The sequence below is a fragment of the Montipora foliosa genome, chromosome 2, assembly GCF_036669935.1.
Source record: "Montipora foliosa isolate CH-2021 chromosome 2, ASM3666993v2, whole genome shotgun sequence".
NCBI lineage: Eukaryota > Metazoa > Cnidaria > Anthozoa > Scleractinia > Acroporidae > Montipora > Montipora foliosa.
This window is the reverse complement of record NC_090870.1, coordinates 25,730,342-25,757,841: the sequence shown is the minus strand read 5'-3', so window position 1 is coordinate 25,757,841 and position 27,500 is coordinate 25,730,342. Positions and strand designations below refer to the sequence as shown.

Below are 27,500 nucleotides of genomic sequence, written 5' to 3'. Positions count from 1 at the left end.
CCGTAATTAATGAAAAATAAAAGTGATTGCTATGAGAGTTGACTGTACATTGTACCTTCCTTTTTGTTACAAGTTCAAAGTGTGTTTTAACAAAACCAGACTGGCAATTTTGCAATCATTATTTTCTTTTCAACAGGAGACTGCTTACTTTGAGTGCAATTATTTTACACACAACAGCCCACTCTCAACGTATTTAAACTTTACTTAATACATTTAGTTCAAAACTGCAGCATGTGAATGCAGTTTAATAACTACACAAAATAAAAGTACCACTTCCTTCTACATCAGTCACAACCTGCAAACACTAAGCTTTTAATGTCGATCACCTTCTTCTATGAAATGTCTCTGTGTTTAAAATTACCTGTATTAACAAGATCAACGATCAGTCATAATAATTAGGCTTTTATTGGATTAGTGGTACGTTGATGGTTAAAAAAAGGAGAGCAAAAAAATACTTCATGGTGTAAAATACAACAGGGCCTGATCATTCAAAAGCCGATTAACACTAACCCCAGATTAAAAATTAACCAAGGAGTTTATTTCTCTATTCTGATGTTCAGCAAAACGTAACATTAGAGGAGGTCAATCTTGAAGAACAAACAAAACTAAGCAAAAGAAACTTTCACCAAAAAGTTGAAAAAATGAAACCAAAGTTTATGCTAATCCTGGATTAACCCTTTGAAGCCTGAACTGGACATACTAAGTCTTAGTATTTTACTATGCCTAACGCCAGACAATTTTACTTGTCAATGGGGAAGCCCCAGGGGTCAATGGGTTAAGTTAATCAGCTTTCAAACAACTGCACCCTTACAAATTGTCACAGACTATTTACAGCTGTATACTCACACTGTCGAGTTTCATCTGAGACATGATTAGCATAATCCAAACTTCGCTGAATTTCATCATGCCACAATTCTGCAGACTCTTCATCAGATTTCTATAAACAACATTTTCTGATTTTCAGCCAAGAATTTGCAGTGTTTGACCCTTCACATTCAGTATTAAACTTTACTTTTTCAGCAGGCACAAAACCTGAGCATGGTTTTCAGGACAATAACCATAGTAAACCAATTCTGATGACATTATAATTAACATATTACTTTAAAATCAAAAATAAAATTATTAACTTGTGTCCCCTTAGCTTTAAAAAAAGTTGAAGAATCCCTAGGAATGTATCTTTGCCATGAGGAAAGATGTACTTTAATATTAAAGGCAATTCACTTCAAATGAATTTAATTTTAACCCACTGACTCCTAGGAGTGAGACAATTTTAGTCGTCAATGGGTTAAGTGATTTATTTTACCAAGAACATACAATGTAGATGATGTCTTTAACAATTTAAAAGGCAAATTTTCACGGGTAAAATTGGAATGAAAGTTTGATTACCCAAACGCTGGTTGAAGAACCTTCCAAAGTCTCAATTCTGAATGGATGCCTTACTATTTTCTGTACGTTCCAAAAGGACCCATTTGTTCCAGGCAAGTATTTTCTTTTTTTCCTGACAACCCTGTCAGTGTTACAGTTCAAGGGCCCCTTGTTGTGGAGCTTACTGTACTACAATTCCCCTCCCCCTAATATGATACCTCTATGCTTTGCCAACATCACCCTCAGCCCCCAGAAATCTCCTAATGTTCTATCCAACTTTGTCAAGGTTTCCAAGATAGATTCTGGCAGGGGTTGTGTAGCAGAAGTACTTGACTTCTTTGTTGCCTCCTTTCTACATGTATTCATAGACAGTACAAATACTTTTTGGCTGTGATTGTAGTCTTCCTCACTTACTTCATTACTTATTTATTGATATAGCCATATGATTTGCATGTTTATCTTGGCAATGATGGCCAGACAATCACTGGTTATCCTATGAAATTCTTTTTCACCTGTGCTTTAGCCATCTTTTGAATGTTGAGGACTTGCTGATAAAGTGGGCTGTTCTCTGGCAAGATGCTTGACAGCTTGGCTGCCTCAACTTTCAGGGACTTTAATGTACAGTTGTAGTCACCCTTATCAATGGCTTCATTGATCACCGCAATGGCAGATATTACTATGAAGATAAAAATGCACAATAATTATTGAAGTCATGAACAAAAACACACAGAAGCTTTGAAAAGCATTACAAATGTACTGATACAGTGGCTTAAGTTAAGATTCAAGAGCAACTGAAGCTTGGCAAGTGCTCTCAGCTTCCTCAGCATTCATAATAATAATTAATACTATAATAGGTAAAGTAACAATTGAACCAGTAGCCTTTCTTGTGCCATAAATATGCATAGCAAGATTGCGTTACAAGTCATGGCTGAAGCACTGGTATTTAGCATGCATCCCAATCTCTTTTGACTATTTGGATGTTGCAGCTTAATAGACCAATTTCGATATATTAAAACTCAGTCCGAAACAAAAGGCATCATCTCGAGGCTCTGGGGAATAAATATAAGGATTTGTACGAGTTTATTCCCCAGAGCCTCGAGATGATGCCTTTTGTTTCGGACTGAATTTTAATAAATCGAAAGTAAGCTATTGCAGGTTCAAATTCCAAAGAAGTCATTTACAGTAAAATGTCCTACACCATAATATTTTCCTTTAATTTTTACATACTGATAATATCCCAATGGGGAACACAAGCTGGAGATGCACAAAAACCTATGCTGCTAATGTTCTTGAAATGTGTATCTCAATTCACCTACCTACAGTAAAAGCCTTTTTAAATACTTTTCTGCACTGTCATAGCATTTTCAACAACACAAACACAGGAAAAGTTTTTACTGCCCTTAAATTGCATGGGACAAAACAAAACTTACAGTCATGTTCTTCCTGTACAACAGCATTCACAAAGTCAACACAAATCTGAAGCTCAATCTGAGTAAGATCATCTTTGCCTACTCCACAATCCTGCAATTAAAAAACCATATAGTTTCCAAAACTCTTCCAGCTCAGCACTCAATTTCTCACATGACTGCAAGTCGTGTGCCTGAATCTCTGGTTCAACAAACAAAATAAACAAATTATTTATTCAATCTCACTCTCAGTAAAATAAAAATCTAATAGGAAATATAGAACTCCATTTACATAATATGGGGAATAATAGAACCTAAAAAAGTATGCCTTTGGCCTTAAACAATTTGGCAGACCTTGGATTTAGCCTTCCAATCAAAAAATTTTCCTTATTACTACAGGTTGTCTGGCTCTGTATGTATGTCAAGTTTGATCTCACCTGTGCTTTCTCTTCCTTTACCGACATCAAATGGCTGAGGTATCTGTTACAGAGACTGTCATCCAATCTAGTCAGGCCTGCATTCTCATTATTCATTTTTTCAATCAACTCTGTTGAGTTTTCATTTTCGACAGCTTCATTTATGTATGCCACAGCAGTAAGCCCTGTAAGTTTATGATGTGGAAAATGGCTTTAAAAAACAAAACTGAAATACAGTGCCTTATAAGTAAAACAGACACTCAACAAAACACACCTACAGTTGTCACAAACTAAATGATGCACTCTGGCCAAACTTTTACATCTGACTTGCCGTATCAGTAAAACTGTCTTTGCTTTTCTAAATATGGAGTTTGGTCTTTACACAAGCACTTATACTTAAATCTTTCCCCCGTAACCAGGAAAATGGGAATTTCAAGCAGTGTTCCCTGCTCTCAGAATCACCTTTTCCACCAATGCTTCATGACAAGACCAAAAAAGGCTCATTCATTTCATATCAGAACACAGAGTACCCAAAGAATTTCCACAATGAATCTGAAGTTTCAACTCAAGGACACCACCAGAGAGCTACTGTATTTCTTGACTAATCCGATCAGGTGCTCAATATAGACAGTTAGCCTGTGCATTGACTGAAACATTCTTTTTTTGCTCAAGAGTTGGACCAAATGAACTCATTTCAAAGCAAACATTCTCATAAATTTGGCCCAAGCACAAGGTTGCAGGAGATTATTTTGCTTCAAATGGCGAACAAGAACAAAATCACGTTAAGCTAAAAGTTATACCTATTAGATGTTCAGAAATGACATCATGTGAAAGCCAAGAATCCTCGCAATCCTGAGAAATATATGACAAGGTGATAATGAAATGAAGTTATCTATCCCATGTACATGCATTTATCCGCTAAGAAATACATTAATATCAGGGATTTATCACAATATAAGGCAAAACCAAAAACGTGACATACAAGTAGCAACTGATCAGGCAGGCACAAAAGACAGGTCATAGGTCACTGTTTTCCACTACTGAATGAATCCTAAAGATTTACGTAAGGTAACTTTAGGCTTAATTAGGCCTAAACATAAGTTTTTAGGCCTATATTTTATTATTAATGTTAGCATTTGTAAAGAGTTATGGTTTTTTCTTCATCGGTGAAACCATGACCTGTGGCTAGTGACCAGAGATCGGTAACCTGTGTTTTGTACCTGCCCAATCAATGGCTTAAAAGATGTCTTCAAAAAGCAAGTTTTTAAGAAAACTCTGAATTGATGGCATTTTGAGGAGTTTTGGAACAAAAATCTTGAAAAGTTCTTGATTTCGTCAAAATCATCCTGAGATCCCAATTATCACTAACTTACTTGTTTTGCTTTATAAAGCCCATCATGGTAGAGAAATGCACTCCTGGGTAATACCCTTGGAAACTTTCCTTCAGGTCTCTGAAGCAAACTATGAGTTGACTCTGGTGTTCCATCATATAATGATTTGTTCACAGACTTAACTATATTCACCACTGAAAAGTAAAATTATTGTAAGAAATATAACAAATTGCCCTAGAATACATATATCTTATTACTAAAATAATGTTTTGGTGTGTAGTATCACTGAGTATTTTTACGAGTTGTGCTGTATTTTGACGAGCCGGCTGGGACAAGTCAAAATACAAACAATGAGTAAAGAATTACTAAGCAATGCTACACACTAAAACATCTACTAGGCAATTTATTATCCAAATTTTACGCACTAAATTTCTAGCAAGTGAATTGAAAATAACTGAGAAATTATAAGTGACAGATACAGTGTGTATGTGCAATGACCAAGTGTACAATAACTAACTGCACAATAGACCATGGAATATTTGTACTTGTTTTTTGCGTTTTCTGTACAATAACAAATACAGTCGAATAATAAAATTAATTATTATTCATTCAAAATATTTCCCCATTTCTGATTGGTTAAAACCACACGCATAATTCACCATAACCAGCTGCTGTTCACCAAATTTGGAAAGAAACTTTGTCATATTGAATCAATGACGTCAAAAGTGCAGCCCGCTGCAGATTATTGAACCAATGACATCAAAAGTGCAGCTGGCTGCAAATTATTGAACCGATGACTGAAAAAAGCTGGGGACGAGATTGTGTTATTTTTGTTGAGCAGAAAAATGGGTGCGAGTAGGTTTAGAAGTTTGAGTGAAGAAAATATTTTGAATGAATAATAAAGCAATTATTGAATTCGGCTTTCGTAGAATATGAAGAATTCAGCAGATCTCAGAGGACGTTATCCACCCCGGCCTTCGGCCTTGGTAATTAAAACCCTCCACGACCTGCAGAATTCTTCATATCCTACTCAGCCTCGTTCAATAATTGCTAAATATATTATTAAAAACCCCTTTAGTCATACATGCATTTTATGAGAGTTTTTGAAAGTGAGATATATACCACAGTTAGGCCTATCTATGGAATTTTATCATTGCTAGAACTGAACCTAGAATAGCTGGAAGAAAAGCGCCCTCTCATTCACACTTGAGTCTCATTTAAAAGCGAACTCAAGTGAAACATATTTGCCATCATGATAATTAGCTTGCAGAATCATGAACTTTATGTTGTCAGGAAGATTTGCAAATAGAGTCTGAAATAACAGGACATCTATTCAGTAGTACTAGTGGAAACCAAGTTTTAAAGAACTGGCCCCAAAAAATGATAAAATTTTGAGCACAACACCAATGATATTTCTGACACTGCTGTATTTACTTTGCTTGTGCTGATCAGCCTGGTCATTGGCAGAATTAATTGATTCCTGGATATCTGCCTGTGAGAGGTCAGAGACACCCGTTTCCTAAAAAAAAAAAAAGGATTTTCAATTTCCTCCAATGGCATAAAACTATGTACATGTACATTGTATTGCGCATTTACCACTATTATGGAAAGTGCTGATCGCTCAAAAATTAAAACAACTCTAAAGTGACATTGAGAAATTGTGGCTACCAAGAAATCTTAACAAAACAGAAATAAGTAATTCTACAATTCTCAAGTCAAAGTGGTGATGGATCACAACAACCCTGGTCACTTGAACGACACATTTTGCTTACCCACAAAACATCAACAAAAATAACATGAATTATCACCAATGCACAAACTAGAATTTTAGTTTTTAGAATAAGAAGTTTAGAATCACAAGCTAAAACAAAGAAGTGTCAGCACAATCAACAAACAGAATTTTGGGAGTTTAAAATTTATGGCTTGTATCCATGTAAATTGGCAACAATGAATATTTTTGCCTAACGAAAGCAACAGAATCTTGGACTTGAAAGGCAATAGCATCAGGTATTATTAAAGCTGTGCTGTAAGTACGTGAGTAGAGTCATTCTAGGATGACAACACTCATTTCAACATTTGTAAAGTTTGAAGTGCAAACCCTTTGGGAATGAGTTCCTACCCAGGTTTCCTGCATTTTAACTTCCCAGGGATAGGGTTTTATGAAGCAGGTTTATTTGTTTCTTGAGTATTAACTACAATAGTCATTGTGAGCAGTTGCCCAGCTTTTGGTCACGGTTAAATGTATATTGCCGGGAGTTTATGATACCTTACTCATTAAATTATGTTACAAAGCCACTTGTGATACTGTACCATACATGTACAGTACAAATGTATCTACTCTGCTTGGTCCTCAGCCTAAATCATACCAAAAAAAAACCTAATTATGTATGTAACTTCTATTTCATGCTGGAACTGAAATGAAAAAAAGCTGGGTTTCCTTTTCTCCCTCCCATCCAACATTTTACAACATCTATGTATGTGCCTGTATTTGGTACTTTGTGGAGGGTCATGACTGCCTCGCTAGGATTTTGAAAGCAGATCCTGACAGCATTCTTCATTCAGGAGCTGGTTACCAACACTGAAACCTTCTTGCTTTATAGTTGGCCAAAATTTTATTCTTTATTCTTTAAACCACTGTCAATCTGATACCAGTAATTTGATTGGTGTTAATGCCACTTATCCCCTATAGTGATTTACAGGGAACAATGGAGGCCTGGATGTCTCTGGCAACCTACCTTACATTGGTCTAGCCCTAAAAATTTATGTATAACTTAACACACCTGTTGTTTGACTTTTCCTTTCTGATCCAGAATCTTCATGTACCAGGATACATTTCCTTTTCCAAAACCTGATAACCTGGCCTCCCTGTTTGACAATGCTAAAGACAGAGCTTCTTCATTTTTGCTAGTGATTGCTTCATTGATCTCCTGAACAGCTTGTTGCACTGCAGTTAAGAGAAAAACAAAACCGCAAATTGATACAAAAAGGCACATTTATGCCAGGTCGTCATAATTTGGCAAAATGCCAATTCTAGAAGAATGCCAATTCTGGAAGAAACAAGAATGAATGCAATGCCATATTCAATCACTTTAGGTATCAAGTGGTCATGCCTATTGATACAGTCGAACCTCTCTAATACGGACACCGAAGGGACAGAGCAAAGTGTCCGTATTAGAGAGGTGTCCGTTGTATAGAGGTCATGAATATTACGTCACTTCAAAGGCTCCATTGATGGTATTAAGTGTTCTTTAAATCAAAACTGGCCCAAACAAGTCTTTGAGGTGCATAATGGACAGCACAAATCGTTACAATACAAGCTGTACAATTCCAAAAACATATGGCAAACTATAACACAGTTTCCGAGCAGTAACATAACAGAACAGTAACAAGTGTAGCGAACACTAACATACAGTAGAGTATTTAATGAAAGTTCTTTGTTATTGAGTCATTTTGCGTTAAAGAAGTCTGTGATGTTCTTCTGAACAGCATTCGCTAGTCGTTTTTTGACATACAACGACTGAGCTTTTGAAATAATCTTGCATAACTCATCAGCCAAATTTGATTCAATGACGGGAAGGAAAGAGGGAGAAAAAGGAAAGCATCAACTGGAGAGTCTTCAAATAATAAGAAATCTTGATGATAAATGGCAATGACATGTTGATATATAATTTTTACTGATTGAAAACAAATGATACTGTTATCATATGAACAATGAAACAATTGATTACACTTAATGATATGTAACGACAAACAGGAAATCGTATTGAATAAGAACTGTCATCATTGGAGTGTCCGTAATAAAGAGGTTAAGTTTTTGTGAATTTTCTCTCTGGGGCCGAGATTTCGTGTCCGTTGTCCGTATTATAGAGGGTCCGTATTATAGAGGTTATTTTTACAAAGAATGTATGGGCATTTTCTCGGGACCAAGTGAACTGTCCGTATTAGAGAGGTGTCCGTAAGGAGAGATTCGACTGTAGTTAATTTAGACAAAATTCACACATTTAAAATAAAATTTGGGATAAAATACTACTACACATTTTAACCACCAATCATGGCTAACCTCTTTAAATACAAGATAAAAATGATGGTGTAAAAGTGTCAGCAAGGCAAGGTGTACATACACTTTTTAACACAAGCAAAACAAAGAGCTTATAGCACCAATAGAGTCACTCTGCATATCAAAGTTGAACTTGAGGTCTTTCTCATTTACAATGTAAGAGAGTTCTATCACCTTTCTCATTATTTTCCAAAAAATGTTCACCATGCAATTACCAAATCTGTGTGTTGAGCAATGCACTGATAAAAATGACAAGAAATATACCCAACATATTTACCTGCACAACAAAGATAATGTGAGTATAAGAAAAAACACACTGCTAATTTACAATACCCGCCTTGGTTTCTTCTTCACCAAAAATTAGTGTTTCCTGTCTCATGTATACTGAGGAATATTCAAGCAGCTTCAAAACTACACCTGATTAACACACATATCTTATGTCTACAACACGAGAGGCAATGTTGTACATGTACGGGCCTTCACAACATATGAAAATGTTGTAAATTACTTGTGAAATGAATACTTTGGAAGTAGTATCGCCAATCTGTTACAAATGATTTCTTTACATTGCCGTAGACATTTTCAATGACACTTTTGGATTGCCAATGTAGACGTGGAGGAAAACAGGGAGAAGCCCTGGTTTTGGCCACCAAAACAGATGAGGAAGAGTATCTTCTGTTGAATGTTACAGTATCTAAGAACACCCAACATAACACCAAGTGGGCCCTAAAAGTGTTTGAAGAATGGCAAAGCAGCCTTAAAGGGATAAGGCACCCAGGCCGCAACATGGTCTCAAGTTTAACTGCACTTGGCTTAACAAAAATTTTACCACTCCACCTTAAGAGATGAATGCAGAAAGTTTCAACTTGTGGTTAAGCTGATTTGTCGAAAAAGTATGCAATCGTAGTGAGTAGAGATATCCTGGTTGAACTTTGTGTGGGCTTAACCCCATTGACTCCTGGGAGTGAGACTTCACAAATTTTACTGTCCAATGCCAGATGACTTTACTTGTCAACTGGAGAACGCATGTTTTATGAGTCAAACGAGTCAATGAGTCATGAGTCATGAGTCAATGGACTCACAGTCAATATAGCAATAATTTGTTGATTAAGCCTAAGCCCTCCTTTCAGTGATTAGGCCTAAAGCACTCTCTGAAATTTTAGCTTTCATTTTATGGTTTAATTAACTGCACTAACTCGTTGACTCACTGACTCATTGACTCATAAACACTTAACACTCTGTCAACTGGGGTTGTCCTGGATGCCTGAGGAGTGAATGTTTTAAATGCTACTTGAGCAACATCAACAGACTTGATCCCTTGCTTGGCCGGAGGAGATAACAGGTTTGTAAACACTGCAGCTTACCGTACATTTCTAGATGTTTTGAAAATTTCTCATGTGCTGGTGTGTAGTTATTGTACGTTTACACTGTTTCGCAAAGTTCTTGATGGTGAAATGCATGATTCAACAAAGAATGAAGTGTATTTGATGACAAAGAGATAAGTGAGAAAAGAGATTACTATACATACATGTACAGAGGACGAAGAACTGTTTTAGCAGCTACTGGGACAAGCGTCATCTGAGTGTCTTACATACATGTACTTTTTATTTTTTACTGTGGAAAGTTGTCTGAGTTAAGAGCTAAAGAGCAAAGACTTTTGAGATTTTCCAATATTATTTTGAACAAAAACTTCATTCTTTTCGATGAAAGTATTCCCAAAACTTTCTTTCATGGGGGAGTTTCGAAGTTAAAATGTACTTCAAGGTTAATACGACATGTGCCATGAGAAAAAAAATTGCTCATTTTCCTTGCCTTCAAAGTTTATTTCATTCCAATTTTGACAAGATCCAAATCTGTGTTAAGAGCGTTTACTTTTCGACTGGTGAGAAATAGGTCTTTTGCTTATGAAAAATTAGCAATAGGTCTGAATACACTGAGTAAAATACTCCCTGACAAGTTATATAAAAAGCTAGCATATCAAATAGGAAATCTGCTCATTGTTCACACATATCAGTAACATGAAACACAAGGCTTTTTGCCCAATGGCATGAATGAAAAGCAGGCAGGGGAACACACAAATGCCAAGTGACAGCAGAAACGAAACGAGTAGGTATGCCTGTCAAAAACTCTTGAAAACCCCCGAGCGCATTTCCTCTTTTCATGGAGTAAGCTGCGCAGAATTAAAGCCGCCTTCATAGCAATTAACGTAATAATGGGCATTGATTAGCTCCCAAATTTAGCTTTATATTGATCAACCGATGGATTTTTTGCAAATAACAAGTTTTTTTGTCCTAAAATAAATTGGTAATTGAAGGAATTTTCGCCTTTGACATACCTCGGAAGATCAGTATCTTCAACAAATAAATTAAATCAATCGTGCGTTTATATTCCGCAAATGCAAGAATACCTCCGGCGATTTTCTCTGTTGTTTTTCTTGTGTTGTGTAAGTCATCTTTCAGTGAAAGTTTTCGAAAGAGCACTTTTCTACACAATTTGACCATGTTTGTTCTCTCATGAAACATGATAGTGATCAATTAACGAAATTAATCTCGCAGTTTTGTGTATTTCGACAAGTAAAAAACTCATGGTGAAATTTTGTTTCAGCAGCAGCAGCAGCATTTATGCATAATTTTTGCACTTATACCTGCAAGAAAACAAAGCGATTGGAGTAAATTTCGAACAATTTTTATCCATTGAGTGGTTAGGCATATTTTGAGTTATAATATATATTTTTCAAGCGCTTAGTTTAGTTAACGATCAAACACTTTCTTGATTGCTTAACGCATGCTGCTTCGAAAAATCTACCTTTACATTTTCAGTTGAGCCTTAGGATGTGTTTTCAATTGCTTATTAGCAATATTTTTACATCATCTGAAAGTTCAGTTTCTTCTTCAAGGTGAATTTAATTCTATAACTCAGTATCTCGTGTACATTAACTGAGCATATGGTTTATTTTTTACGCTCGCTTACCACTGCTATACCTCAAAAATTGGCCAAGTAAGCTTATACATCGCACACAGCGCAAATAAATTAATTTTTTAAATGAGTAAAACGGCATAACTTTGAACAGTGAGAAGCACAAGCACGTGGCTAATTGCCATATCTGAAAACGACGAAGAATAAAAAGATATATACTAGACTGATTTTTAACCGTGATGTGCCTGTGTTCCACAGGCATCCCACAGAATTCAAGAAGAGTGAAAAGCAGGCAAAGAAATTACACAAATTGTAATGGCAAAATGTGTCAACTGAAAATTGCAGATTGCAAGGCAGACTTTTATTCAAGCGTATTCGCAATTCAAAGGCCTTTTTTGTTTGGTTGTTCCTCCGTCAATGACACTTCAGCACAAGATCAGGACAAACCGGATTCTAAAATTTCCGGAAGTGCGTTCCAACCAATGAGATATTTACAATTTTCCGAGATGTGTATGCTCCAACCGGAGACAAACTTTCCGCTATCGATCGATGATGGTGCAACGTTTATACTTTAATCCACGTATTAATGTTTTCATGATTTCTTCCTTCACGAAAAGAATGTTCTCCCGAGCCGATTTAGTGATCATTTCAAGTTGTTTCATTCGAACGAGCATTTTGTTTACATTTCACAGCAAATATTCTTTTCACTGAATTTCCACAAACCTGTGACTTCGGTTCTCGAAGTCGTCGTAATTTTAATTTGTAATTTCAGAGAGATCTTTTCCATTTCGATTAGTGGCATCATCTCCGTCGAAGCAAATGCTTGGCCTTATTTCGGCAGGTTAATTTGAAGTTTCTCTTGGGAATCTTATTCTTACAAGCGCTCAATAATATCCAGGTTTATTTTTCGTTACATATGCATTTAGGAAACAGACTGGAAAACCGATAACGCACGCTGTTAAACGAATTAAGCTTGCAGAATTGTCGAAATTCCTCGCACAAAACAACACTGCTCCTGTCAACATCCAAGCACGCAATGAACACTTGTACAAAAATTCCTAGTTCATTGTGGACCATCCTTTACAATCTTTACTATATCGCTGAGATAGTATGCGCTCTGTGATTGGTTAAATTAGCGGGCCGTATTCTACATTATTAGGGACCTTAAGCAAGGACGACGACGACGACGACGGCTGCGAGAACGTTGCCTAGAAATATTATTTCCCGTTACTGTAATAATTTTACGATTACTCCATGTCGTTCGGTTTGGAAAGTGTGAATGCGCAATCCAAGAATAAAATTGATGAGAACGGTGTGGATATTCAGAGAGAAAATTGAAAATTGATCGTCATGTGCTCTCGTCCTCCACATTTGATCATTTCACGTCGTAGTCAAGTCGAGAACGGCAAAGAAATGTATCAAAATGTAAAACGCACGAGCAGGGCGTGCCACGCTATTGTTTTTGCCTACTGAATATGCAAATTTGTTGCGTTCTCGTAACCGTCGTCGTCGTCCTTGCTTAAGGTCCCTATTATATGGCTCTGTCTCTAGACCGGCATCTAGACTGGTAATGTTTTGCGGTGAAAAGATATAAACTAAAATGCAAAAATATTGAGTATTTTCTTCTACCAATATTTATTTATGAAAGAGAGAAAAGGGAAAGGAGAAAAGAGAGGATGACGAGCAAACTTTGACAGAATTAGGTTCAGCTCACCGCCATTCATCGCCGTTCGCAAGCAAAATGTCACTTAGTACAAACCAGTTACATTAAACGAATTAAATTGTTCTTGTTTGCCATATAATAAACATCTTATTAACCGAGCTTAGTCAGTCTGTATGGGAGAATCTTGACCTCGGTCGTGTGAACAGACCTCACTGCGTTCGGTCTGTACTCACGACCTCAGTTAAGATTCTCCCATACAGACCTCCTTCTCGGTTAATAAGAGCTAAGTACGGCCCGCTGTATAGCCCGCTAAATTAAAAATTTCGACAAAATATTATCCAGCAAGTTGTTCATGTCGTTTCTGTTACATAAACTTGAAAAACTGTTTGAATCTTGCAAGCAACTATTTCAAATAGCCAAGAAGATTTAGTTTTCCGGATTTTCACACGGCAATCTTCGTGGCAGTTGAACCTTCCGCGTGACTTCGACTGGTTTCCTTGCCCCCGCGCGGGATTACTTAATAATGTGTTAATAACCTCAGAGATATAATAAATATCTTACTAACCTCGTTTTTCTCGGTCCGTACTGTAAGTTACGGATCCTCGTTTTCTTCTCGTTGATTTATGGCCCAAGCGCGCATAAACCAATGGGAAAAAACTCGGTATGTAAATTACGGTACGGACCTCGAACTCGGTTACTAAGAGGTATTTCTTGATTCACACTTAGAGCTATTGTAAGAAAAAATTGTTATATACATTAAAAACCGTACAATAGGATAACAAGGAATATTATCATATGGCCCGTACGGCCCCGTGCGCGCTTTCATTGTAAACTATTGAAAAAATCCCCGTATGAGGGCCGTACGCATTAGCGCGAGCAGCGCCGGAAAAAGCCGAACGGCCCTCCTAGGAACACGTACTGCTCCGTGCGATGCAATTTTAGGGGATTTCGTCGCTTTTTAAACATCCAAGTTATTTACACCCAGAAAAGCAAATGCAAACAACATTAAGATAAATTTTCGGTGCAAATTTTTGTTTTTTATTTTGTCCCAACGTCATCTTCTGAGTGCTCATACATAATGTAAAGAGCCCATATGATAAAATGCTTATTGACTGAGTTTTGGTCGGGTCGGACAGGAAAATATTTGGCCCTCGGTTAACGCGCTCGGTTCGTACGCCATGACCTCGGTCCAAATATTATCCCGCCCGGCCCTCCTACTCAGTCAATAAGTAGTAACAAATCGTTTGGAGCCTAGGGCTAAAGCAACCGTGAGGTTTTCGAGTTAGCCCCTGACACTCTAGCTTGTGTTCATCAGCTGTGCAGCGGTCATATTTCTAATTCTGACCGCCTCTGCTATCTGCCTCGCCATAGGGTCACTTCTTTAACTGACCGGTAACGTTCATGCTGAAATACTGTTCTATTCCGCCGTGTTTTTCCTCGCAATGCCTCCATAGTGCAGATAGGTATAATTTATAGAAGGTCTGTGAACATCGCACCATTCCTTGACTGTTTCTAATTCAGAGGTAATTAACATTTCAAGAGTTTTCAAATCACGAGCTGAGGCAAACAGATTTGCATCGTCAGCAAAAATCCTCAAAATTAGGGACTCTGAGCAGTTAGGTAGATCATTAATATAAAGTAAGAAAAGCAAATGCCCTAGTGTACTACCTTGTGGAATTCCGAAAGTTATAGCTTGTCTTGGAGACTCTGTATCACCTACTGCGATGTACTGCTGCCTGTTCTGAAGGTAACTCGAGAACTATTTTAAGGGAAGCCCTCTAATTTCAAACGATTGTAATTTCATTACTATTTGGTGATTTAAGGTGTCGAATATTTTCGAAAAGTCTATAAGTATTCCACAACTAAATAGGTTATTGTCTATTGCTTTTCTTAGACTGTCTGCAATTTCACAGACAGCTTACGCTGTTGAATTACCTTTTCTGAAGCCAAACTGGAACTGGAAAATATTTCGTTTTTTCGCTGTAATTAATACGTTGCACAAATTAGTTTTTCGAAGACTTGCGTTAAAGCCGACAAGGTAGAGAAGGGCGATAATTTGCTGGATCAGTTGATTCACTTCTTTATCAACAGGTGTTACCTTAAATATCATCGCTAGTGTTTCAGAAATATAGTTGCCTGCCAGCTTTATACCAATGGAATACCAATACCAGATTTTTTAGAGTTAATAACCATGATGGCATCATAGACCTCTTGTGTATAATAAATACCTCGAAACGTAAAACTCGATTGGAAAGAGCGTGCAATGTACTGAGTCGGATTCTTGTCAGTGTGGGGTTATCTATCGGCTAAGTTGCGCCCTACATTAATCAAAGAGTAGCTCGAGGTAGGCATGGCAAGAGGGAGAACGAGGTAGCCCAGCAAGGCCCATAAATTAATCCACAAAAAAACTTCATGCTCATAGTAACCACGGCACCTTACCATCTTACAGAATATTCCAGTGTGTAACAATAATTAAATCGTCACGCTTAGTACCAGACAAATTATTTTTAATCGGACCAGAACAATCATCAACATGCATAAAGCCATCTATTTGAATTTCGCCAGGGCTAAATCTTTTGAACTTAACTAATGACATTAAATTGGCTTTGTTTACCTCTGACCTATGGGCTACGGACACTGGGAAAAAAAGGTGTTTCAAGACGCCCCATTCCTCGCACAGGTTTATTATTCATTTTTACTTATTAAGTCTGCCAGTCAAACTGACAGAGCGCCACAACAGCTTGCGCCAATTGCTGTGGCCCCTTTTTTACCCTCCGAACCATGATACACAACAGAAGACAGACCACAACACCGGGAAGTACGTGCCCTACTCATTCCGACAAAACCGCCTGCTAATTGGAATGGCTGTAAATGATTGCTCAAGTAGTAAGTTTGCTGCACAGTTGTGAGAATAATGCATGCCATCCTTCAAAGAACAATTAAGGGTGAGTGTTTTTTGGAATGGTCCCGGCTTTTCTTCCCTGATTAAACTTAATATAAGTCTATAAACCCGAAAAATCTATGCTCACTAGTTGCCCAAACAGAACAGGCACTGATCATGCCTTCTTTAAGCACTCTACAGTTTTGTGTTTAAATTCAAACACAAAGATAAATACATGAGAAGGCTGATTTCATAGTTTGGCAAACTTAGAATACCCTGGCCAATGAAGTCCGACATCGTACCTCCATCGCAAAACTGACGGTTTCTTTAAACCGAGAAGACATTTGCGAAAATTTATTTTCTGGCAAAGGATTACAGGAGAAAACTTCGCGTAAAAAAGCGTGCTTCCTTGGCGACGTAACTTACCTTTAACTGTTTTAGGCGACCAGTTCTCGCAAACAACAACCTTGAACCAGCGACCGCTCGATTTTAGCTGTACCTCTTGCCCCGAACGTAGCGTTTCGTAAGCAGGCTTTATGTCACTTCTTTTCACTTTTTGTTTCACTCCATTCCATTTATCTCGAGAGACCCATTGAATTAGGATTTTATCATTTTTCCCCATGACGGAGTGCAATAAAACTTGGTTTGGATAGCCGATATAACTTCGTGTTGAGTGTTACAGAAAAATTGCACTTTCGTATTAATAACGAAGTGGTTACAAATAAAAACTGATGATGATTGGTCTGGATATTAAACACCTCTCAAATATGAAAGAAAAGTTATCTAATTGGCAAAACTGAATCCACAACCTATTCGATCTCTGAAACAAAAGAACCCGATCGACTATTGTTGACAAAAATATGGTTTGAAGCAAATTTACAAGGTAGTCGCTGGGAAATCTAGAACACTTCGTGCGCTCTAGTTGGATACAGGTAAGCTGAGGTATTGAAAATATAGACCTTATATTTCTTTTTGTGTGTACAGATCGCTTGAGCTTCATAAGTTCGTCACTACCAAACAGCACATTACAGGGGATATTAAAAAAACGACAACACTTTAAACTGAAATTATCGCAAGGTTCATTAAGATCCCTTGTTTATTTGTGCTTTTCGTTTCCACTAAAATCTCTCTTCCACAATCAAGTCATCTGTGAAAAAAGTGACCTCGTCCCGGCCTCTAAACTTTTCTTAGAAAGGACACAATAAATTGTGTAGAATACTGGTTGACAAACAAGCACCTCAGGAGCAAAGTAAACGTTAAAATATTTACAAATCGGTCTTGTTTGATCAGAACCTTTCAAAACCATTTTGCTGCAGCAAATAAACCTTGAACGGTACAAATCAGCAAAGGAAGTCCACGGAAGTAGAAAAAACATTATGGAAAGTGAGACTTGGGGTAGCGTTATACCAATGTATAATCGTTTAATGCATATCAAATAAAATTATAGTTTCCGTGCTCGGAGGTTATCGTGAAGTGCAGCTTTGCTCTGTTTTCTCAGGAACGGTTTTTAGTTTTGATTTGTTTTAAGGGCCGTGAGTTAATCAGTTTATTAAGGCGCTGTTACACTTAAATATGTTTCGTGCAACTTGTCTCGCAATGTTTTGCCGACATTGTGGAGGGACAAGTTGCACGAAACATTTCAGTGTAACATACCCTGCAACGGCCAAAATCGTTGCGAGACAAGTTGCACGAAAAGTAGAACTTAATTCTCCTTTCGGCAACGGCTCTTGCAACTTATCTCGCAACGATTTTGGCCGTTGCAGGGTATGTTACACTGTGAAATGTTTCGTGCAACTTATCCCGCCACAATGTTGCCAGAGCATTGCGAGGCAAGTTGCACGAAACATTTCACAGTGTAACAGCGCCTTTACAGTCAAATGTTTCTTTTCTTGTTTCGTTTAATATAATTACCGTTACTTTTATGCGTGAGACTCGCAGCACTTAGAATAATTTAAGCGAGTTTCTTAACTACTTCGCAATTTGACGTCGTTTGCGGTAAACTGTGATTGCGGTTCGTGTAAATAAGATCGCCCTCATGCCACGATGGCAAATCCCGTTTGTGTATCATAATTTCTCATTAATAAATTATTCATATATTCAGGAGTGTTTCCATTCCGTTCTATTGTGGGCTAAGTTTAGCGATTTACACAAGCTTCAGAATAAAAGTGAACCCGATTTTGAAAAGTACGAAACTTCTTCTTTCGACTTTTCGGAATCCATACCGGTCCCTATGAAAAACACGGGTTTAATAACAATTAAATTAAGGACGCGTTCGATTGACCGTATTCCGGAATAGGAATACATTAATGTGCCAACAAGAGCCCCATTGGCTGTCGAAACAAAAGGTTTCGTTTCTGTGGCTGGCAGATTTGAATAACAAAAGCAATGTTTGTAAACAGATATCTTCCCCCATGCAATGGATCTGTTGGTGGGTCAGGGTGGGAGGATTTACCGATTACAAAAACGGGCCCTGCTTCAAATTCCAGACAGCGTTGTCCCAGACTGACCTTGAACCCAATTTCCATGTATAGTTGAACCGCGTTATATCGAAGTCGTAAGGGAAAGAGAAAATAGTTCAAGAAAGTGGGGTTCGAAATAGCCGGTTCGTCATAAAATACTCTTCACGGAATATATCGTGATGCTGGAAGGCCTTTTGGTCTTAACTGAAAGTTTCACAATATTTTCATTATTTAAATTAGAGCAAAGATGGTAACTTTATCTGAAAATCTAAAAGTGTAGAGAGGAATTCTATATCTACCGACTTTTCCTGCTAGAAATCTACGTTTCATCTCCATAATTGTGGTTTATTCCACGGGAATGGCAGATTGTGCAATTCGAATTGTGCGCAATGGGAAAATTGTAAAGTTTTTCTGACAGTGTCTGAAGTTAGTTAACCAACTTTTTAATTAAACTTCGAAATAAAAGGAAAGCATTAGGTCCATAGGAAACAAGAATTAGTTCGAGTAAGCGGGAAATTCGGAATAACCAAGTTCGAATTAAATGTAGTAAAACGACTCAAAAAAAGAGAGGGGAAAACCAAGGGAAATGAACATTTGTTCGAAATAGCGGGGAATTCGAAATAACGGGGTTCAACTCTATTTCAGAAGCAATGCATGATTAGTCAATGGTGGCCAATCATTGTTGATATTGTGTTCTTCATCTACTACACTGTCAAATCACGATCTTGTCACTGGTCTTTCGCTTTTAATTGAGTAAAGACTAGTGGATCATTACAAAATAAGCTTTTTTAAGAAAATAGACAGAAACTAACGCCTCAATCTTGTCATCGCCCATATCCAAAAGAGATTCACCACTGAATTTACCAGTGCAGTGTCTTTGGAGTAACTTGCTTAAAAAGACCACCCTCAGTGAATCAGAAGTTCGAGGGAAAAACACTGGGACTGATGTTGCCCCGTGTGGGAAAATTACTGACTTGTGTCTTACCTCATGCAGAGTCTCTTTTAAGGCCAGAGAGTAGTAGTCATTTTTGCAGATTTGTGGAGAAAATAACCAATTACATAGCTTGATTTTTCCTTCAGATAGACCTGCGTTGGGGCCACAAAAGCTTTCACACCGCTTAAATAGTTTGAAATGGTGCTTGATTTGTAACTATTATTGGTCTGATGTAGAAACTAGGTTTCTTTAGCATTTTGAAACTTTCCACCCTTATAGAAAACCCAAAGTCGTTTGAAACATTTTAAAAATCCATTGAAAAAAAAACCCTTTAGCACGTTTGAAGCTCTATACTGAAATCCACTTGAGGCTGATTTCGCTACACTTCAACGTGCGTTAAGGCGTAGTTGGTCATTTATAATTACCTGGTGTTCGTTTGTCGGTTGATTTTAATTTTATAGTAGGTGAATTTAGGCTAAGAAGACTTCCCCCTACTCGAATTGTATTCATAAAAAAGAGCAACAACAAAAGTTCATGTAGGAACAATGTATCAAAGTTAAGTTTTGAGATCATGGTTGTTATTATAATAATTCAAAAGTTGTTCTCAAGTTTGTTCAAGTTATATATTCAAACTTACGTGCTTCCTCTGCCTTCCTTTTCCTAATTGAGTCGTTAACTTTATTGATATTTCCTTGTATTTCTGCTTGGGTTAAAAGAGTGTCATAGACATCCGTTCCGTCTTTGCCTGGGGACTGTGCATCCATAAACATAAAAAAAATCATAGAATCCCTTCTTAACAAAAGGCGAAAGTTTTCACTGCGAAAGAGTTTGTGGATAAAGCTCCACCAAATTACGGCAACTGATACAGAAACGCATGCTATGTGGAAAGCCTTTGGCACCTTTCATTTTTCACTTGTACAAGAACATGATTGTGCAAAGTTTGCGCTTTGAAAGGAGCATCAAATTCTATTGTCATCTGCGCACGCGTTGTAATAGAAAAGACAATACATGAAACAAAAACTGGCAAACGGCAAATTTCTACTTGTTGTAAAAAAGTATAAAATATATTAATTTCCCTTTGGAGTGGTTGATCTATAGCTAGCAGGCAAGAAAATAGCCAAAATGGGTCAAGTTTCTTTGGCACACTCATAGTTAAGGCGTATCAAATGTTGACAAAGACGATTTTTTTCCCTACAGAAAAAAACTGTCTAGAACTTCGAATAAAATGCCAGTGTGCCGAACTAAGCAAACTGGCTGTACTGTACTCCTTATTTCCACTCTTATGAAAAATTTTTTCGTGAGATTGATTAACCAAAACACTCTTCAGTTTCGCGTCAACGTGAAAGGTTCGAGCCCGATGTGACGAGAAAGCAATGGTGCCTTCCTTGTGTTGGTGTCAGCGAAACTACAGTACTGTATAGATTGTTAAAACGTCACTTTACAGACACAACGGCCAGAAATTGAACGCGTTAACACTCACTGAGAGTTCTTGCCTGCAAATAGCTCTGTTTTGGTTAAACATTTTTAGCGATATTGTCGGTGAAAGTTGCTGAAAAGCTAAACGAATTATTGTGAGAAGGCAATGATGTAGAGAGATTTAGTATCACGTTTAAGTGAAACAGCAAACATCGGATTCCGTTTAAAGTTTCACGTAAAATGGAGTGAAGCTTGTGACTTTAGCTTCGCGAGACCCACGGAAACTGGAAATGGACCACGGAGTTCGGAGTTTTCTTAAACACTGTTTGTAGAAAAAGACTCCACATAAAGTGAAAAACCTTCCGTGTTAAATTTTGTGAGTTTCGATGAAGCTATTTTGTGAGTCAACAAAGAGACAACGTGAATTCATGAAGAAAATTGCGGTAAGGAGTCAGTTATGAACGTTCTATAACCACGGCACCTAATTTTGCGTTGCTTGACTAAACGGGAGATGGTTTTGGGTTTCTCTTTTTCCCCACAAACAGCTTGTTACGTGAAAGAAAATTCCACGTGTACTGCTAACGCGAAAATGCCTACTGTCACGTAGAAACAGCTAGCAGCAAACGGGAAACGCGAAAAATGGCGAGAAAATCATGGTCACGTGGTCATTTCATGTCTTTTCTTTTTTTCATTTTATTTTATTTTATTTTATTTTATTTTATTTTATTTTATTTTTACAAAAGCGATTTATGGTCACTTTTGCCGGTCGCATTTCACGTGATGCTAAGTCTCTCTAATAACTGGGGAGACAATACTGTCGGGTGAATCTAAACAACGCAAGGTTGATTTGTGGTGGATGCCATTAGTTTGTTTAACAAAATGCCAAGAGTTTTGCGACTCAAAGTGCATCACCAAAACGAAATCCAGCAGTAAACCAATCAGATTGCAGGATTCAGTACATTTAACGGTTAGGTTTGTTAAAATATCCAAAGGAATTTTGACCCATACTCTACCTTTGCTAGTGCTTGTGTTGCCTTTTTCAACTTGGCGTCATATAAAGTTGACTGGTAAGGTTCCGAGTTTTCAGGGGTAACATCAACTAAATGAGCACTGGGATTGCGCAGAACTTCAAGAGTGTTCTCTGCAACTTGGTGATCAATTGCATCATTGATGGCAATCACTGCAGCATGTACTGTGCGAAACAATAACCATGAACATAAAAAGCGGATTCTGGAAGACGATATATATGTACTTAACTGACCACTCCTCCCAGGGGCTTTTCACGGCCAATGAAACAAATGATACAAAAAAACGAAAAGGACCTAAGGGAATACCTGATGAAAAGGACGAAGACCAGAGGTTTCCCAGAAAACCTCCACAAGGAGGTCTTGTCACTATTTAAAAATTTGGTCACTCAAACTGTGTGAAATGGAGACGTGGAGAAAGTGTCTTTTGCCATCATTTTGTGAAGTCGATTCCCAGAAAGAACACATTTTGACAAAGCAATCTCATCTTGGGTCACAAAATCACATCATCACACAAATGACCTATTCCTGTGCCCTCTGTTGTTTTAGCAAGAATTTGAAAGCTGACATTTCAAGCGTTAGCAATTTGTCAAAGGAGATGGCTGATGCTTGAAATGTCAGCTTTCAAATTTCTTTACCGCGGTCAATTTACCATATCAACCCAGTTGATAAACCCAATTCTGTGCGTCAATCAATCCAAGGTAAACTTGAGTACAATGATGCAGGAGCAGAATAAAAAGATTTCAACTTGAAGACACCCTTAAATGCCAAAAATTACCATACTTTGGTTTTTTAACATTAATTTTTTTACTTACATGCAGCCTCATCTACTGGCATCTGCAAAAATGCAATGAAAAATGGTTAGCCGATTTATAGAAGTAATCACAAGAAAGGGGCAAGTGAAGCCAAATAATGAACACACACGAGCTTATCAATTCAACCTTGTTTGATTAAAAATCTCCTTTCCACAGTACTCTTTACAAAATATGAGACTTTATTATAAAAAAAATAATAAGTGCTAGTTTCATATAGCTTTAATTTAAAAATACTTTTACCAACACCTATATTTTAAATTAAACTTATGCACAAAAAAAAGCAAAAATTGGTAATTTTAAACAATAAATTTAATGAAACAGACTTGGCATACTTTTTGAAAACAATTACTTGCTACCTTGATATGAATCTAAATTTACATTACAAGTAGCTCTCAATTTACACAAGTTAAAAGCATCTTATATTAGTCTTTGTCCTACGATGCAAGTAGCATTCTTGCCATAATGCAAGTAGAGTTAGTAGTGCAAAGTGCCCTGATTTAGATTGCACTCATCCAAGCTTTGTATAGTTCTTGGAAAGTAAATTAAGTATTTTGTCTGCTCATACCACCACATGTTCGCTATTCTGTTCAATTAAGCACTGCAATTACTTCAAACAACCTCAATAAACAACCCCATTGAGGTTGTTTGAAGTAATTATCATCCAGTTATGGGACTGTAATTAGTTGATACAAACCCATTTCACATTTAATTTGATTAGAATTCAATCATAATTGAGGCCTCATGTGTACACGGCTGTATTCAAACTGTTATCTCTCGCATACCCTCACTTTCCGTTGAGTTTATTCCTCCACATAAATTTTAACGCTAGTGTTTCAATCCCTTTTTCCACTCTGAAATAAAATGATTGTACTTTTCTGTATCCTTGAAAAGTTCCACTTGATTTCTGACCACATTACACCACCATCTGGAAGAAACCTCTGTACACTTAAATAATACCTAAAGTCTGTTACCATTGCAAGAGTAAATTCACAATAAAGTCTTAATTTGCAGTATTTTAGAGTAAATAAGAATACTATAAACTCCAACACTAGTGCAGGTCCTGCCATTCCTACCTCACTTTCCAAAATGCCACCAATCTTGCTAAATGCTGGCATTTGAATTCCATACTTCTCCAGCTCTTTCCTCATGGCACTGATCTGCTCATCTAAACAACAAAAGGTTTTTAAGTGTGCATAAAAAGGAGCAAATGCAAAATTATTGTTTACGTGCACTGGACAAACATTTTAACATTACCGGTAAAGGTTGCCTTGCCATACAGATCTTGTATTTGAGGTGCCAATCCTAACTTGAACAGGAATAAGCTAGGGAAAACAAATCAAACTTTCTTTAGGAAAACATATCAACTTGTCTGTTTTTAAAAAGGTTACAAGATTAGAATTCTTGTTTATTTCAATAAAAGTTTTTTTTTTAATTCACATGTCAAGTTACCTCTTATTAGCAATACTTTTTTAGGCTGTGTTTGTCAAAGTCTTGCATGCACCTAAAGCAAGTTTCTTGGTGTCTCACGCTTTACTCTGATCTACAAAGACAAGGCCTTCAAGCTAAGACCACCTTACTTCAAGCAGGAGGATGGGAGGAAACATGCCAGTCTCATGCCATTCAGCAACACACACTACCCTCCCCGACTTGTAAACACACGACTATCCACCAAAGACAGCACAAGACGTCACATTTCAAGTACCAACAATTACTTGTTCACTCATTGTTTAACCCATTGACTCCCAGGGGTTCCCCATTGACAAGTAAAATGGTCTGGCGGTTCAGTCTGGTTTGGGTGTCAAAGGGTTAACAAATTGATTCCTGGGATTGAGACAGATTGTACCCACAAAAAGGTGGCTGGGAGGCTGTTCCACACCCTTAATGCAGAGTGAAGGAACGTTTTGTATAGAGCTTTTGTTGTAGAGTTTTCTGATGTTCTCTGGGAAGTATCATGATTTACTCCAATAATTCAGATAAATGGATAAAGGAGCTTGGGTGGCTGCAAACCAGAAATTGGGGAAATAATATCATGATAACTCTTTTTTGAGGAATGTGTAAATTCTTCAAAAAAACTCTCTCTCATAGCAAAGTAAGACAGTTTTCCCTTGGAGAAAATGAGATAAAAATACTTTGAAGTGTGAAATTCAATTTGGCTTAACATGTGGGTCCCAATAATACATACTGTAAGAAGGAAAAATTAGAACAAATCACCTTACAGTGGTATACCAGAAATTTTCCATGTACATGTATAATAACTCCTAGTTTGCTTTAAAAATACTGTAACTCAACACAAATCTTGGTTGACAAGTATGTGTAGTAGTTTTATTGGTACAGTCATGAATCCAAATCAACAAAACAATGAAAAAACAATGGCCTGCATGCATCAAAATAGAAAACATTCTCTAGGGAAAACTACTTTTTGCAACCAACACATTCATTTTATTTTCATTGCTCTAAATAATTACAATTTTAAAACAAGACCACGTTTATTTTGTTTTTTCAGTACAGGAAAGATGTTGCAATACCTGTAATCTGATTGGTTACCCAAGCAGGTCAGACACGGTTTTCCAGAAACACCAGTGTTGATACTAACAGTAGCCATCTAGCCATAGGCTAGTGAAACTTCAGTTTTGGCTAGTAGATTTTGTGGGCTAGTACTTAAAGACGGAATGCCGGAACGGTGGAACAGTAGAACGGCAGAATACTTAAACACGGAACGCCGGAATACTTAAACACGGAACAGTTGTGAAAATTCTGACAATTGGAACACATGGTTTTCCCCCCCACAAGTGTTCGGGGCAAACCAGGATGATTAACATAATAATGTTGTCTTGGGCATAACGAACGCAGTGGACAAAAGCCGACAGAAGACTTCAAAAATGAATGACAAAAGACTTCAAAATGAATGTAGGCAATTCCAGTTAAAATGAAAAAGGATTTGTCCAACTCTAAATGTTGAAGATACTCACAAGCACAAATATGAAATAGACATTGGAAATTTTCGTGTTCCAAAGGCGGAAAGCTCTAAAAGGCATTTCTGTTTCTTCAAATAAAACATGATTGTTCAACGGCTTAGTAACCTGGCGCAATACCTCATGTTTGCGTGCAAGCAGTGTCACTTGTGTTGCGTGAAAATGCTGGTTGGTAATGATCGTTTTTTAGTCTTTATACAAACCTGGCTGATTTAAATGCTTTTGCAAACTTCGTATTGTTTGGTTTATGAATTTTGTTTTGTTTGTCATGTGAGAAACTATAAGTCAAGGACCAATTAAACCTACATTTTTGCATCATTCGCAAGTTATTTTCAAAGATTGACTCCTGCTTCTGTGACGTTGTGCTTATCCTCTAAAGCCCTTTATCGTTGAACAACGAAACAGGTTAGTTTGAGGTTTACATGTTCGATTTTCTGAGAACCTTTTTGAAACTCAAGGACAAAATGCCCGCATATACAACAACTGCTGAACCACAAAACTATTAAGCACTTGAGTCCCTGATTTTTTGTGTATCCACATTTCCAGAAACCGAAGGGAGGGAGGTTGTGAGTTCGACTCCGGCTGGACCAACACTCAGGGTCTTAAAATAACTGAGGAGAATGTGCTGCCTTTGTAATTACATCTGCAAACGGTTAGACTTTCAAGTCTTCTCGGATAAGGACTGTAAACCGGAGGTCCCATCTCATAACCCTTGTTGGAAATTAAATAGTATGGGACATTAAAGAACCCACTCACTGTTCGATAAGAGTAGGGGACGTAGTCCCTGGTGTTGTGGTCCAACCTAAGCTGGACGGGGGCATCTATCCATAAAAAAAAATTAATTGTAAACTGTGTAACAAGCAGTCTCGCTAAAGTCCCCCACAAAAGTATTGTAAAATTAGTCCTGAAAAGCCCTGTGGGGGAGAGACTAATAGCAAATCATTGTAATCAAGATAAGTGTTACATGAACATTAAACGAAGAAATTAAGGAATTGCCTTTTTGCCATCAAAAATGGGGCAAGGCTGTGCTCTAAGGAAAATTTCGGGGAGCCCTTCGGGCTCCCAAGCATTTCAGCTGGGGTGCCCAGCCCTCCAAGTTGGTCCCCCGAATTAATTATTTATTTATTTAATTAATTATCTGAGATCAGCAATGCAGGAAGATCTTCATCCATCTCTCTCTCAACAAAACATTGCTGCTACTGTTCTGGTGATTGTCAAACTCGCTAGTGCAAGAAAAACCCGCAACCCGTCAAATTCTTCACGCCATACTTCAGAAAGATGAGGAAAGTGGCAATGCCTCCAATGTTTTCAGGTTTAAAAGTGAAAAAGTAAAGATTGTGGCAGTTTTATGTAAAAACGTTTGGGTCTAATACAGGTAAACGTTTTTACTGGTTAGTTGAGTTAAAAATGAATTTTCAAAATGTGAATCAATGCCGCTTGATTCATGTGGAGCTTTTGTGAAAACTGCCGTGAAACAATTAAACCACACGACCCAAAAGGTATCAATTTTTTTTGAGCAAGTCATCTTGATTTGGACGAAAATCATTGCTACAGGACAGAACTAAAGTATTTTTTCTTATACATGTATTATCAGTAAAATGTTTTAATAGTGGAATGAGCTTTTTGTGGATTTGGTCAAAGCGCCAGTCACAGCGTTATTTGTTTAGGGCACGCAATGGTTTGTCACGAACTAAAGACAACGCGGGATTGCTCTGTTTCTAAAACAACAACAACAACGTAATAACATTATATCCTTCCTTTTTTTCTTATTTCGTTATTTCATATACTGGGAAAAAACAACCATAACCAAAATGTCTTTTAGCCAAGCAGGCGCAGCCGCAAAA

The 27,500-nt window shown here is 37.4% G+C and overlaps 1 protein-coding gene across 1 annotated transcript in view; it reads right to left on the bottom strand.

Moving 5' to 3' along the window:
- LOC137992740 (ras GTPase-activating-like protein IQGAP1) overlaps window positions 1–27,500 on the bottom strand; it is a 61,232-nt gene that overhangs the window by 28,288 nt on the left and 5,444 nt on the right. Inside the window, exons 6-18 of the mRNA XM_068838233.1 lie at window positions 23,939–24,006; window positions 23,758–23,849; window positions 22,685–22,706; window positions 21,858–22,036; window positions 20,066–20,180; window positions 7,299–7,462; window positions 5,953–6,037; window positions 4,561–4,712; window positions 3,988–4,039; window positions 3,209–3,372; window positions 2,796–2,886; window positions 1,878–2,041; window positions 847–937 (exon numbers count right to left, since the gene is read on the bottom strand). Coding sequence (XP_068694334.1) covers window positions 847–937; window positions 1,878–2,041; window positions 2,796–2,886; window positions 3,209–3,372; window positions 3,988–4,039; window positions 4,561–4,712; window positions 5,953–6,037; window positions 7,299–7,462; window positions 20,066–20,180; window positions 21,858–22,036; window positions 22,685–22,706; window positions 23,758–23,849; window positions 23,939–24,006 — 1,439 coding nt within the window. The remainder of the gene's footprint in view (window positions 1–846; window positions 938–1,877; window positions 2,042–2,795; window positions 2,887–3,208; window positions 3,373–3,987; window positions 4,040–4,560; window positions 4,713–5,952; window positions 6,038–7,298; window positions 7,463–20,065; window positions 20,181–21,857; window positions 22,037–22,684; window positions 22,707–23,757; window positions 23,850–23,938; window positions 24,007–27,500) is intronic.